The sequence below is a fragment of the Gossypium arboreum genome, chromosome 12 (assembly GCF_025698485.1).
Source record: "Gossypium arboreum isolate Shixiya-1 chromosome 12, ASM2569848v2, whole genome shotgun sequence".
NCBI lineage: Eukaryota > Viridiplantae > Streptophyta > Magnoliopsida > Malvales > Malvaceae > Gossypium > Gossypium arboreum.
Window position 1 is genome coordinate 92,772,501 of NC_069081.1, and position 16,057 is coordinate 92,788,557.

Below are 16,057 nucleotides of genomic sequence, written 5' to 3' on the forward strand. Positions count from 1 at the left end.
ATGGATTCACGGTTCATTCCAACCATTCTATTGGTTCCGTACCACTATCGCTAGTCCTACAGCTTGAACAGATTTGAAACACAATCCATCCATGTCTCGAGTGACATATAATCACATCGGTAGCACGGATTCAACATCTTCTATGCTAAGTTGTGTAGCAGTCAAAGCCATCCAAGCTACTTTCCAATGAAATCATAACGATTTTAAAGCACAAAATCTAATAAAAGCATTTTGTTTTTTATCTTCATTTTCATTATCATTAAAAGCAACAACAAAGGTATAAAAGCATTGTTTTGTTTTCCATTTCCATTTTCATTTTCATTAAAAACGGTAACAAAAACACATGTTTTTGTCTTCAAAAACTTTAGATAATCAAAATACTATAATTTTTCTTGTTTCCATTGTTATGGGAAACATGTTCTCGTTTTGCCTTTTCATTGCATAGTCCACTAAGCAAAAAGGTAGAAGAACAATAACGAAGACAAAGGCATCTAGATTCAGTACTTACTTTCATGCTTCTATCTCAGAGGAGTTTTTAATTCAAAAAAGTCTATGAAAACGATTAAGTCAATGTAGATATTAGATAGTACAACACCACCTACACGAAAGCGTCTCTTGAGCTGCAATGTAATGCTAGTCTTTAAGATCAACATATAAAAAGGAAATAAGATATGGGAAAAAAAAAATTAGGGATTGCATCCAACAAACAAACATCGCATTTGTTAATTGGATGCAATAGCGTAAAAGTCAAGTCGAAGCTTCCCCTTCTAATCGTACCCTCTTGGGACCTCTCTCTTCACCTTGACTGCCGGTGTTCATCACTCTATTTTCCTTGGCTTCCACAGAACACCTTTTGTAAGGTTTAAATCCAGTTCGGCTGGCCTTAAGTTTTGCATGTCCTAGTCCAATCCTCAGCAGGCCGTCTTCTGCATTGTTCTTCTCATCTTTTGATAGTGCATTTTTCTCTACTTCTTGACGGTCAGAACGAGAATCTAACATCTTTCTATTAAGGTCTAATGTTGATGTCTCTCCGTCTTTCTCGACTGGATTTTGCTTGTCTGTACCTACATTTTCCTTTTGCTGCCCCTTGTTCTTCCCATCATGTGGAGGAGAGAAGCTTTGTGGAAGTACCTCTCTGGAGAAGAGGGCTTGAAAAGCCAGTCGTCCCTGAATAAGCAGTGAAGCCGTATAGCGATCAATGTACAATACAATTAGAATAATAATCAATTTAAGCTATATAGGAAAATTGACACATCAACTCACCTCTTCAGATACCTCCTTCCAAGAATCACTAAGGTTACTGCTGCTTCTACTACGACGGTTACATTCAACTTGTGGATGATTTGGATCAGCTCCTTTTGAATCTTCCTTGTCTTTTTCAAGTTTTTCTAACATGTCTGTCTCTACCTCACTACTTGAATTGGAACCACATGAGGACCGGTCAACTTGTTTTCTGTTCTTCATTTTATCTGCATCCTGAGGCTCAATTACTTCAGCAGCCTTCTCATCATCAGTAGCTTTCACTTCAGTATTCGCTTTTGCATCTACTCTCTCTTCACAGTCTGATGATGATGAAGTAGGTGATTTAGATGCTGAATGCTGACCTGGCAAAGATTCAGAGTATTCGGGGTATAGTCGTTCATCCTGAGTAGTTAGGGCTAGATCAGTTTTATCTTTTTGTTCCATATTTGCAGCTGGAATTTGACCATTCTCCATTGGTGGAACTGCAGCAGTGGATGCAGGAGCACAGGTAAAGCCTGTGTGCAGAGGAGCACATATAGGAAGCAGTCCATGGGCGGTCCACCATGCAGTGGCAGCTGCTACTGTTGCAGCAGCAATTGCGGCCATACTAGGAGCAGAGTTCATTTGTGTAGATGGGAAACCTCTTAGTTCATTTGCAGGAGAATCGCCAGAACTTTCAATGTTTGCATATGGCCAAAATGTAGCTGCAAAACTTGCTGCAGCATGAGCAGCTGGATTCTGTAACAAAGTAGATACAATGAGATTGGAAAAAGTAGAGCTGACATGTAGAAAGGATCGATACTCCTCTTGATCGGGCCGAAGATGTATAAAGGGAGTATGAAAAGGTGGCAATGCCTGATGAGTAGATTTTGGTGCATTATTCTTATGTTCAGTAGTTGCTGATGCAGCTGGATTTGCAAACAGGTTAGGTCCATGAACATCGCCCGTAGGGTGAAATACAGAATCTTGAAATGACATACCCAGGGAAGGATTTTGAACACATGTTCTAAGGCTTCCATCTAGGACATGCACAGCAACATGCCGAGGATAATTTTGAGCAGCTTGCATCTCATCTGCACAAAAATCACCATCCAAATCATCTTTTCTCTGGCCTTGAGCTGATTTCTCATATGAAGTGCAAGACTTCTCCAAGTTTGAAGCCTTACTTGTACCACTATCATGAAATGTCTGTTGGACATTAAGTTTATAAGGTTCACAAATTTCTTTAAGTTCAAGAATAACATAGAATTCATGTTTTTCATGATTTACTACCTCTTTTGGCAAAGGTACAAACTCCCTGAATGTACAAGAGCTTTTGAGTGCAGTTGACATTGGTATAAAATTCTTATTCATGGAAGACGCAGAGGAGCAGTTTTGTTCGTGGAGAAGGGTAAAAACCTCAGAGCAACTCTGGTCTTCATTTTCTTTCAGGTTTGTAGCCTTTTCATCTCCAGTAGGTCTCTGACAAACACAATATATTTGAAGCTTACGTTAAAAAGGAGAAAAGAAAAAGAACATAATTAAGAGCATGAATAAAGTAGTTGAGGAGGAGAAAGAAACCTCCGGAAGTGGTTCTTTCTCCAAGTCCAACATTTGCTTGCAACGCAAAGAAGATAATGGCATTTCAGATTTTCCATCCTTAGCTCCCTCTTGTACTGTAGTAGCAGCACCAGTTTTTCGAGGATAAGGATTGCTTGGTTTTCTTTTAGGGCGTGGAGGTGGAATCTCTATGTCAAGAGCTTGACCTATTGGTACACCTTTAGCAAGTGCCTCCTTCTCCAACTGAGAATGGATTATTGTCAGTAGCATCAATAAAATGATAACACATAAGAGAAATCTTACGAGTTTTTGGAGGCACCAATGAAGCATCAATATAATATTAACAATGTGCAACACTAAAATTAATGATAGGAATGACATAACTAAATGCAACATGATCATATCTAACCAGTATAATTCCAAATCTTATCAGGAAACAAGAAGTCCAAGTATATAATTGCTCTACAATCTACAAATATCTCACACAGGAGGTTCATACAAAATTTTATACTCCTGTTGTCAATTAATATGGCCTGTTTTATAACATTAGATTAGATTAGATTCTTCTTTTATCCTTTCATCCCATAACATGTCTGCTCAAGACTCGTCAGCAATATAATACTTGAATGTAGCAGACATAAACACAGCCCACAGTTGAACATATACATAGACAAAGATTGACTAAATAAAAAAGGGGGGGCTGGTTTAGCCGAGCAGTCAGTTCTGCTCGGCTAAACCAACCCCCCATTTTACTAGGAGAAGAGAGGATTAGCTGTATTTAGATGAAAAGAAAATTACCAGTGGTTTCTTAAGAAACACAGTTTAGGTACTGCATAAATAAGATTAATCAAACCATCTATAATGTTCATTGTCATGTAAAATTGAGATCATTAAAGGTTAGGACTTCAGACTGAAGAAAGTATTTGATAAAGCTTTAACCATAATATTCTTGAACAATCTTCATTTGCTTACTGTCCTGATAAGATTTATCACTCACGAGCTAATCGAGATAAAAATGTTATGCATGCATTTGTTTGCGACATCAGAAATATGAAAAGGAAAAAAAGAAGGAAGTAATGCATTACCATGTACCTAACTTTAACATAATTGGCAGGTGACTGCCGATAACCTGCAGGAAATAAGTCTTTAAGAGAAGAATCCAGTAAAATCTTACTTTTACTGAAGATGTATACTTAAGGAGGATAATCGCTTAAGACAGACCTATAGGATGCATACCTCAAATCTAACATCATAATTAGCTACAAGGCACATCTAACAGACATGCTGCTGTGAGCTTGGCTGCAAAACTTAAGGTACTATGGGGAAGATTGATCCCAGTATGATCACCTAGAAGGTATAATATAGTTTCAATTAGGACTTATCTTTCTGATTAAAAGAAAAATATGCAGATCAGAATTTTATGTTCCACATTACTAGGAAAGGAAATTAGTTGTATCATAAATGATAACATCTATATAGAAGGTATGATCCTTAAGCATAAATGAGTACCCATCTTGCATTTCAAGCTCTCCCAATTCCCAGAAATGGAAGAAAAAAAATAAAATTCATTTTTTAGATCTAACGAGTATCTGGCTCACACCAGCAATATGGCTAATGTTTGAAGAGATTTCTCACCAGTAATCTAAAGTTCTAAACACATCAACAAACTCTAGAATTCAACAAATTCGTGTCATCCCTGCTAGTACTAACTACTACTCATCATATCCACTCTAATGTTAGATAAGATCATTTGGTATTATGAGATCAACATCTTCAACAGCCCTAAACTAAGTAGATATAAGCCCTAAACTTCCACCACATAAAGGAGATAATAAAAAGTAGGCAATAAAATGCAAAAAAGATATAAGCCGTTGAGATATTGTCTTGAAAGGATGTGAAACTTGCCATTATAAAAGCTTTTAACAAAAAAATGATCCTAAAATCAAAAGCTAGAAGCTATCAAATTTACTCTAACTGCAGATTCATTGCCAACCTTGTATGCTGATGAATTGAACTATTAGCAACCTTGAGATGCTCTACACATAAAGGATACACTAAGCGGTAATCCTAACTTGCAATGACTAGCATACTGGCCATGGATGCTAAAGATTTCAGTTTAAACCAGAACCAAAATCTATGCATATAATATAGCAACAAAGAACATGATAGGTGGGCTCACCCCAAATTCACTTCCTAGTTCTATACCTCATAATGATGTATTTTCACTCTGTATACAAACTCACTTCTTAGTTCTTACTATACCTCATAATGGTGTGTTTTCACTCTCTATACAAATTTAGACTACATGTATCTACATGACCCTTTTATCCAAAGAAACCAAATATTTTAACTTTCAAAACCTCTGCTGTGGTAGGTTAAGTACAAAATTGCTTCAGCAAGTTCCCAGACAAGAGGATGCCTTGCACATAAAAGGTTAGTGAAGGGCATATTAGAAAAAAACCATTTATGACAACTTAAAAAACCAAAAATGCCCTTTTTTATTTCGGACTCCAAGGGTGATAAACCATCTTGCGCAGCCAATTTCGTACAGAGACCAAATAAAGAGAATTCAAATAGCTTACATCCCCATAATCAAATTCGTAGGGAAGATAAAAGGCTATCACCCTAAATATGGTTTAAATATTTAGCAGCTCAGATTCTTATTTAACTCAAGTTGCTGCCTTTTCTATATATATTAATAAACAAACTCCAGTGTACTTCTTTACATAGTTGGTTATAATTTTGATCGGTCATATATGATTGATGTTTTTGACACAGAAAGCTATACATTCGCTTCGTATATTTTCTTTGTTGTTTTAAATCTAACAAATTTGTTTATACAAGTGCGAAAATGAAGTAATAGAATAATCAGTAAGATTTCCCAACCGTTCAAGATAGTACAGTTGACGATTCGATATTTCATATATCTCAAGCAGAAACAAGAATTAAGCAGCAGAAAAAAATTACATTGAACATAGGCATAAGCATAAACAAGAAGGCACCAAATGACCTTTGAAAAGAACTTTTGAGCATGACTCCTGATCTGCACAGCCGTCTTTGTTCCTATATATTCTGCAAATCACCATGTAAAAACAAAATGGAAAGAAAAATACAACAATAAATAACAAAACTATTCAGTTGTTGGTCCTAACAAACATATCCTACGAATCTTAGCCTCAATCCACAAAAACACTAGCTCTAAAATGATAGCAGCAAAATCTAAACTAACAGGGAAAAAGCAAGTGAAAAAACCTTCAATGCGTTGCCAAGCTCGTCCATAGAGCTTCAAGGCCTCTAGAAACCTATTATGCTCTTCCTCGCTCCATCTTTCACGTTGTTTCGTAATAGTATAAGGCTTCCTAGTCTATCATTTAACATACAAAATTCAATGGTCCAAATTATAACAAACACAAACCCCCATTTTTTTACAAAGCTTCATTTAAGAGAAGAGTTTACCTTAATAACTAGTTCTTCACCAGAGGAGTATGTGCCCATTGAAACAGCGTCACCGCTGCTTCAAATCCTCTCTAACAAGCAAAGAGTATATCACGAACCTCCTTTCATTTCTTCCAACATCCAATACGACAAATAGTAATGCCGTTTTTGAGCTCCACAAAACCTGATGAATGCTATTTAATACTGCAAAAAGAAAAAACACAAAAGAACAACAACAACAAATCGATGGAGATCCGTCTCTGTTTGTATTTTTATTCCAATTAAATTAATATTAATTTCTCATCATTTAATAAAAATATTTACTTAATAAAAATTTGGGGTGAATGCTAAATCTCTGGAAAAATTAAAATAAAATAAATAAAAATTAAGTATCCACCGTAACAAAAAGAAGAGACGGCTTCTTCCAAAGAACTTAAAAGAAAATTCTCACCAAAACGAACCCGTAGACGCCAAAACCTTTAATAGAAAATGATACGAAAAAAAAAAAAAGAAACTTTAATTAGTAATCAACAACACACTTCCACTGTTCCACATCCAATCTATCTATTGACAGCCAATAATAATTCTTCACCTTCTGTTTGGTTGCCGAGAAAAAAAACAAAAGGATTCAAATTCAATCACTTTTCTTTCGTTTCTCTACTCAGCTGCATATAAAGAACACAACTTCCAAACTCAGCTTAGCAAAGCCTTTAAGGAAAGCCCTAGAAATGAAGTGTAAATACCTTAAAGAGATAACCATGGAAGATGACAACAATGGAAGCAACGATCACGTATCAAAAATGGGTTCACCGGAAACCAGCCGGAGAGCTCATAGTTTCCGGCAATGACAAGATCGGAATCAACAGAATTGGAAAAATTAAAAGTAGTCTTTTTTGGGAGAAAAGTACTTGAATAAACCCAAAAAAAAAAAAAGTGAAAGCAAGCTTATTTTCTGGTGATAAACTGAAAAAACACCAGAAACTACAGTATGGGGAAGAAACAAAAGGAGAAATCTCAGCCACTACAATTTCATGAGGATTTATTTTTTGGAAAATTACAAAAAATGGGCAGAAAATTATGTGAGGCTATAAAAGAATGAACGGTAAGATACATTAGATGTTGCCAAGTGGCAATAATTTAGTGGCTGATTCAACTAAAAGCCCACGCTTGCACTTTTTCCCTTATTTTTTTTATCTTTTTTTCTTTTTGCCCTTCTTGTTTCCTACCTTCATCTTCAAATATCAGCCACAAGCTCCCAATGGTCTTGGGGTTAAATTAGTAAAAGCGCCATTTGGTATGCCACGTGGTTCCTGCCGTCAACGTTTACGCAATTCGTTGGCGTGGGCAACCGGTACGTGTCGGTTACAGGGGTAGCTTTGGTGTTAAAAGCACCGGATTTGTGACCATTAGCCACCGTATGAGGTGATGAGATTTTAGGGTTGCAACAAATCTAGGGATATGCTATGCTCCCTTCATAAGTCCTTGTATTTTTTATAGATTTGAAATTTAGTTCTTGTACTTTTATTTTTAGGAATTTAGTTATTTTATTTTTAAAATTTTCAAATTCAGATTTCTTGTTAACATTGTTAAAATTATTTGTTAAATTCAAGTTCATTATAATATTATTTTTTAGTTAAGTTGCTACCAAGTGAATTTTTTTATTTCAATATGTAATATAAACCAATTTAACGAAAAAATTATAACAATGTTAACAATTGAACCTAAATTTTGAAATATAGAAAGTAAAGAGACTAAATTTTAAATTTACAAAGAGTACAGGACATGACATATTTTAACCTTTTTATTAAACTTGTGAGTTACAATTTAATTCCTAAATTTGAATTTCATTAGAGTATATTGGCGTGTCGCTCTAATATTAGGTCACATTGTCATTTGAAAATTTTAAAATTTTATATGATATCTAAAGAATGCAAAAGGAAAAATTAAAGAAATTCATGTGGCGATGTGAGATAATCTTATAATGTCACATTATTATACTTTAATAAGATCTAAGATAAGAAACCAAATTGAGAAAAACTATCAAGCTTAAAGACTAATGTGGATAAAAAAAAAGTTGAAGGATCAAGATGAAAATTTTATCAAATTTAAAATCTAAATGTTGCTTTATGATTTTTTTTTTTATCTTTTTAAGATAAGAGTAAACTCCATCAATATTCTCTAAACTTCATTTAAAAAAATGATGTATCATGTTTTGCCATTAATAATAATCAGACTAAGCTCATTTTAAAACAACGCCCCTATTTATTGTAATGATATAGCATTATTCTTATTCAAGTGCCTTGATGTCCTCCGCTAATGGTTGGAGCCTCCAATCGATGGACCTTACATCCTGCTCAAAACTCTTGCATAAAGCTTTCATGTTAGGTGCAAAGATACCAATAGTGAATCCAAACCTCTTTGCCTCAATCATTGCTTCTCTTATTACGAATAAAATAGCTTGCTTAGTGGTAACCTCATGTAATGTGCTACAAAAACTTGTAAATTTTATTCATTGAATATTAAAGATTGTTAGAGACACTTCGAGAAAGATAGTCCCTTTCTTCCAAGCTACCAAAGCAATTCCCAATATAGTACCATGAGGAACATTCGATCTAATTGATTTGCTCTGTTGTATTCGAAAATACCTCTCCGTAGCATTCTTCCATTTCTTGTCCTCAAACACCTATATTTCATAGTCCTTGAAGATTTCAAACCCTGTTGATTACACTTAAGGATTAACATCATATCCTTTAAAATAATATTCATTTATATGAATCCGTATATTCTATAAGATGCAAATAATCACTTAATGCGTATCATCTATTAATAAAAGAGAAAAATTGATGTTGATTGTAACACCCCTAACCCGTATCCGCTGCCAGAACAGGGTTTCGGAGCATTACTACCATTTACAGATCACTAAAAAAAATTTAAATACTTACCGATTCAATGCATCATATAAATAAATATATTACCATTCAATCAATAGTTTGACACTTGTATAAGCATCAAACAGCAACATTGTTAGTATACTTGCACATATCTCATATAAATTCAACATTGATATATCTATTTTCTCGACATATCGCACTTGAGTTTAATAATAGTCTCAACTTACATAATTTCCTTATATCAACATATCAAAGATAATCATATATGTACATGTCATGAAACATATCATGCTCTTACCGTTTCTTCATAAGCATATATCATTCATTTCATTATATCAATATTTCATGCTCCATCATTTCCATATATTTTATGTATATTTATTAGGTAATAGCTTATATCAAACTTAACATAAATTATATTCCATGTACTTATACTTATTTCGTTTATCTATCTTCATAATTATTTCATATAACCATTCGTCATCGATACATATTACACGAATATCAATTGTTCAATGAGATGTTAGGCGTCTCCCATCCACGGTCTTATTTATCTTTGACATGATGCCATAGTGTCTTTCAACTATGGTCTTACTCATTTTCTGTCATGTTGCCATGGTATCTTTTAACCATGGTCTTGTTCATTTCATATCACGTTGCCATGGTATCTTTCAACCATGGTCTTACACATTTCATATTAGGTTGCCATGGTATCTTTCAACCATGGTCTTACACATTTCATATCAGTTCAACCATGGCCTTACACATTTCATATCAGGTTGCCATGGTATCTTTCAACCATGGTCTTACACATTTCATATCAGGCTGCCATGGTATCTTTCAACCATGGTCTTACACATTTCATATCAGAGAGCACACTCCCGTGAACCTCATCCTTACAGTGGAATTACCAGTCCAGGCTAAATCCCCTGTAATATAAACTCATAGAGTATTGTCGGGATTACCAGTCTAGGCTAAATCCCCTGCAACGACAATTACTCTAATGAGCTTGGATCTGAATTACCAGTCCAGGCTAAATTCAGACCCTAATTCGGATTACCCGTCCGGGCTAAATCCATTTTACACGTATTCTTCGGGAGGGCTATATCAAGATAGGATCACCCGTCCGGGCTAGATCCTTTTTACCGTCAATTCCTTTTCAGAGATCCATCGAATTTTCCTTTCATTCAACCGAGATTTCTTCCCATTTTATCAAATATATCGATGTTTCATAAATTTTTATACAATGAACATTCAAATCATATTCACATCAATAACATACAATCTCAAGTATTTAAGAATATAATTCAAGTTACACGAACTTACCTCATTGCTTGTTTGTGTTTATAATTTAATTAATCCGATATCTTTTCTTTTCCGCGATCAAGTCTCATATTTGAGTCATCCGGATCTTTATAAATAAATTTGATCATCATTTTCATTCATTTCATCTTCTAATGCATTTAATTAATGCTCTAGGAAAAATTACCATTTTGCCCCTAAAATTTTAATTAATGACGATTTCGTCCTTAGGGTCAAGAAAATAAAATTCTTGCAATTTAATCCTTAATTCCAGCTATTATTCTCATATATATTGATAACAGTCCATGAATTCTATAAAATATCAGAATTTTCCATAATTTCAACACTTTTCAATTTAATCCCTAAAACATGTTTTCCCCCGATCTTGAACTAAATTAATAATTTCATTCAATTTTGTAATTTACATAATAAAATAATCCATTTCATGCAATTTGGTCATTTCTGACATTTTTACAAAATTACTCATAAAGTTTTACTTTTATTCAATTTAGTCCCTAAGCCTAAAATATGCAAATTAGCCATGCTTAATGAATATTCATATATGTTTTCCTCCTCCTCCTCTCCATTCCACATCCTTGATGTATGTAGCACACTTGTAAGTAACATTATCTATAATCTTTATTATTTACTTTTATGAATATTCAAGCTGTCCATCTGTGTCATAGTCACTAAATTATTTATATCTGGATCTATACGACTCCAAATTAATATCCGCTAATTTTCCCTGAAACTAGACTCATATATATTATTACCATAAAATTTTCAGAATTTTTGGTTTAGTAAATAAGTACAGTTTATTCTTTAAATTTACCCCTATTCTGCTGTCTGACAGTTGTGACCCTTCTTCACTAAAAATTAATTATCTCCTTGTACAGAATTCGAATGATGTTCATATTTGTTTCTATTGAAAATAGACTCATTCATGATTCTAAACATATAAATTTGAGCCCCTAATTATTTTTATCCAATTTTTTTATGATTTTACAAATTCAGAATAGGGGAACCCGAAATCATTCTGACCTTATCTCACAAAATTCATCATATTTCATGATTTAGAATTCCATTGCTTACATAATTTATTCTATAAGAAACTAGACTTAATAAGCTTTAATTTAATATTTTATTCATTCTATAATTAGATTTCTAAAATTTTTATGATTTTTCAAAGTTAGACTACTGCTGCTGTCCAAAACTGTTTTAGTACAAGATATTAATTACCATGTTATAACATCCTTATTTTCTTTTCTACACCATTTCTCATCACTTTCTCTTATTTTTCTTCACTAACATATCAAGAACATAGGACCTTATGTAAGAAAACTCTACTATAACATTATTTCCATGCTTTATCAATAATAACAAACTTAAAACATATTGAAATCTTGATGTACTTACCTTTTCTTATTGACTTCAATCTTTAACTTGATTTTCTCTCTCCTCCAGCTTGATTTCTTGAATCCAACTTGATATTCTTGCTCCCCATCATCTCCTTGCTATCTTTCTCTCTTGATGGCTATGGAAATTCTTTCAATTTTAGGTGAAAATAATAAATTTTTGGTGGAAGGACTAAATTGTAAAGAAAGCAAACTTCTTTCTTCTTCTTATCTTACGTTAGTTTGCATGGGAAAGGAAATGTGTTAATAATTCTTCATCTTTCCTTCCTTTTATACTAAATAAATAATAATATAATAATAATAAACATCTCATAAAATATTAATAAAATAATATTTATCTAATTAATTAATTTAAAATATCATCAACATAATCATTACATTCTAGAATTCTCTCTCTTAATTAATTGACCATTTTGCCCTTCATAATCTTTTAGAATTCCATCCTTGAGTCATCACTTAATTTGATAAAATTGCAATTTAGTCCCTCATAAATTTTTTTACATATTCAATTGGGTCCTAATTCATCAATTTTTCTTGGTTTCTAGATCATTCCACCCTTAAAATATTTGCACCATTAGTCCTTCAACTTTTTATATTTACACTTCAACCCCTTAAATTTTGAGTATTTACTCTTGTGCAACAAGACTTTTCTCATCTTTACAATTTAGTCCTTTCTTGAATTAATATATCATAATATACTTCTCAATATTGACATCACTCAAAAATTCCCTTTTGTCACTTTATTTCCTTATTTTACTATATCACGGATAATATTTTACTGTAAAAATTTTCGAGGTATTACATTGATACATTTCCTCCTTAATATAACATGCAAGATAAAACTCTGAATATCACAATTATTAACTTCAGTCGACTTAAAACCTAAAATCAATTCCAACCAAACTATTCTAACTAAGAAGAGATGATCATAGGATTCCATATATTAGCCACAAAAGCTACAAGTTGTATCAAAACAATTAATTCTTCTACCTATTTCCTCTTTTAAAGGCAAAACTTTGACACATATTTTTTATAGAAATAGGTAATTCAAAAGATTAATAATTAATTTGAACTATCATTTTAATATTTTTAAAAATTTTTAATTATTTTAAAATTATTTAAAATTATTAAAATTTTAACCTAATCCTTTAAACCGAGCTTTTGGATTTTACTTTTTTTAAAACTTAATCCTTTGATGTTTTTCTTATTCTTTTAAGTCACACCAAACTGTTGTTTTAGCGTATACCAATGATTAAAGTATAAAAATTCTCAAAATTAGAACAGTTATTTTATAATAAAATTATTAAAATATAAAATAACTCAATATTGAATCAGTTACTTTTCAATTTAACAGATATTATTAGGGAAAAAAAGCTGGGTTTTAATTAAGAGAACCCAAAACCCCAATCTTTAAATTCTACTGATTTAATCAAATTAGCAAAAGTTTAAAAAAAAACGACAGTTAGACTACAAGGAAAAACCAAAGAGAAAAAATTTATTTTCGTTCTTTTAATGATTTTATAATTTTTAATTATTTTAAGATTTAAAAAATTGAAAATATCAAAATAATATTTTAACTATAATTTAATAAACAAATTAATTGTTAATCCTTTAAATTAAATATCATGTTGTTCCCTAACAGAAATTAACGGACGAATAATTAAAATATAATATTTAAATAACATTAATAATCATTTTGTACCTTTTAAAAATTCAATCATTCAATTAAATAAAATTAAATATTCAATCGTTACACAAATTACTAGAGCCATTGAAATAAACCAAAAACGGTTCTTAATTTGTCTACAAAGTCAACACTCTATCCTATACACTCACATGAATAAAATTTCAATTCGGTCAGCCCCTTAATTATTAGATTTATTCATGTTATGCTAATTATTCATTATCATCCAATTCATACATTAATTTGCCTTAATTATCCTAAATTAACATAGTTAACAATTAATCAAGAGGGAAAACAGTTCATTTGAGTACTCACTATTTAATAATTTCCAGCCAATAATGAAATCAAGTCCTTGATATAATTACACTCAAATCCCTCTAAACTTTTATTACTTTTTAAAGTAGTCCCCACCAATTCACATTTGTATCCCTCCACTTTAAGCATTTATGTACTAGATAATCCCCACTTCAGTTTTCCTACTATTTTCTCTTAAATTACACCATCTCAATTTACTTATTTCATCATAAATATTTAAGTTCACTGTTTATCTCGAAATTTACTATCCGGATGATACCATTTCGTGGTCTAAATTTTGAATAGTTTAAATATTATAAATTTAAAAAAAATCTCAATAAATTTTGATATTGAATAAATTGTTCTTCTAAAAAATCAAATCAATTTAATCCTTGACAAGTTTAAAATAAACACTTAAGACAATTAATCACACTGTAATTATTTTTCATGATATATATATTATTAATGCAATAACAAATTTAACCCACAACATTTATATATTCTATCAATCCAGTTTAGATATAATTAATTTAATCCACAAGTTTTTCACATTGTCAACATTTATGTATAATATATAAACATTAAAAATTAAATTTATTATTATACTAATAAAATTATATATATAATTAACGAAAAACATCACTATTATAATCAATTATCATTAGTTGCTATTTTTAAATCTACAAACATCAATTACTCCAATTTTGAGAAAATTTAAAACCGACTAGAGTAACCAAAAACAAACTTTACTACCAGACATCCAGAGAAAATATCCATAGTAGATGTAGATCAACTATATGCTACGGAATTAATTTCAAAAAAGTTCTATGCTGGAGAGATGTCGGTACCATTTGTATTTTCGTCTTCAAAATCTTGAAAAATATGTTATTATTGTTTTGGGAAATATGTTTTCCTGAACTAAAGTAAATTGGAAAATATTTAGTGCATTGGTAATTTTAAATATTATTTTGGAATAAAAATTATATTCTCAATGTATTATATACTAATTCAAATAAATTTTAGTTAAAAATGATGATAAACTAATTTTTAATAAAAGTAATATTAAGTACTAAACAATTAAATACATCAAAAGTAACATTTTTATTGTATATAAAAGTGAATAAAATATATACAAAACATAAATAATATGAAAATATATTATTTAATTTTAATATTGACAACACTACTTATCAGATATATGTATACATTTGCAAAGCTTCCGAAAACAAAAAACCACAATACAAAAACAAAAACAATGAGTCAATTGGTAACTAAACACTAAAGCAAACAGACAAGGCTTGGAAGGAAAAAAAAGAGTAGATATACTTTTTGGTTCTCTTATGACTTTATTATTTAGATTGGTACCTAATAAAAGAGTCGACTTCTTGGGGCAGCCAACTCAAACTCTCAACAATTGAAAATATTGTATTGACATTAAGGTTTTGTCTAGCTTCCATAGAAAGTCATGTACAGTTCACAAGAAAAGTACTTTAATTAATGGAAATAGATATCTACAAAACTCGAAAAAAATATCAATATAAAGTGTGTAAATAATAATGAAAATACTTAGGTACCCCACAACTTAAGACACCAAGGTACCTCCATTATTATTCACCCACCTATACTCCCACTTCTCCCGAGTCTTGCAGGTGACTATTTCCACCAACTGAGGTACCCCCTTAATAAATCATACATGACTCTCCATAAAAGTTAATGACAAAACCTCGACACAAGGATAAAACCTTCAATTATAGAGACTGGATCAACTACCCGACAAACGACATTCCAAGTAGGAGCCAATCCCCCCTCAATAGTACCTAATTTCTTTATATTTTTTTTTCAGACTAAAATTTGATTTCCACCACACATGTTAGCCCATTTTTGAACCTTCGTTAATCTTGATTTAACCACATGGGACACATCATGTCATCAACTATGTACCTACCATGTGTAGTAAATTTATTGGACCACATAATCCAATTTTAAAAGAGTTTCAAAAAATTGACTAAAACCTGTAAGAAAAGCCAAATTCGAGTACCAATCTGAACAAAAAATATATATGTACCAATTTATACATCAAAACCAAACGTACCAAAAAATATATCTACCTAGAAAAAACTAAGCATAAAAACAGTTGAACTATGAACTCAGTGGGGCAATCTCTTTAAATTGCCTTTTCATGCATAATAAAGGTTTCAGCTTCAGCTAGAGTTCACTAAGCAAAAGGTATAAGAATAATGATAAAGACAAAGGCA

At 31.7% G+C, this 16,057-nt stretch overlaps 1 protein-coding gene across 17 annotated transcripts; it reads right to left on the minus strand.

Moving 5' to 3' along the window:
* Positions 1-532: 532 nt before the first annotated feature.
* Positions 533-7,299, minus strand: LOC108479440 (protein LATE ELONGATED HYPOCOTYL-like). Of its 17 annotated transcripts, XM_053022546.1 has the most exons (11): positions 6,960-7,298; positions 6,809-6,881; positions 6,668-6,693; positions 6,238-6,400; positions 6,034-6,145; positions 5,749-5,853; positions 3,867-3,910; positions 2,803-3,024; positions 2,515-2,703; positions 1,264-2,430; positions 533-1,167 (listed from the first exon to the last, which is right to left on the minus strand). In XM_053022546.1, the coding sequence occupies exons 4-11, from the start codon at positions 6,274-6,276 to the stop codon at positions 748-750; spliced, it is 2,298 nt and encodes a 765-aa protein (XP_052878506.1). In that variant the 5' UTR covers positions 6,277-6,400; positions 6,668-6,693; positions 6,809-6,881; positions 6,960-7,298; the 3' UTR covers positions 533-747. The 17 variants fall into 17 exon arrangements, with proteins under 17 accessions (XP_052878506.1, XP_017637523.1, XP_052878511.1 ...); XM_017782034.2 differs by lacking the exon at positions 3,867-3,910 and having other exon boundaries at positions 5,792-5,853; XM_053022551.1 differs by lacking the exon at positions 3,867-3,910 and having other exon boundaries at positions 5,792-5,853; positions 6,238-6,420.
* Between the last annotated feature and the right edge of the window lie 8,758 nt (positions 7,300-16,057).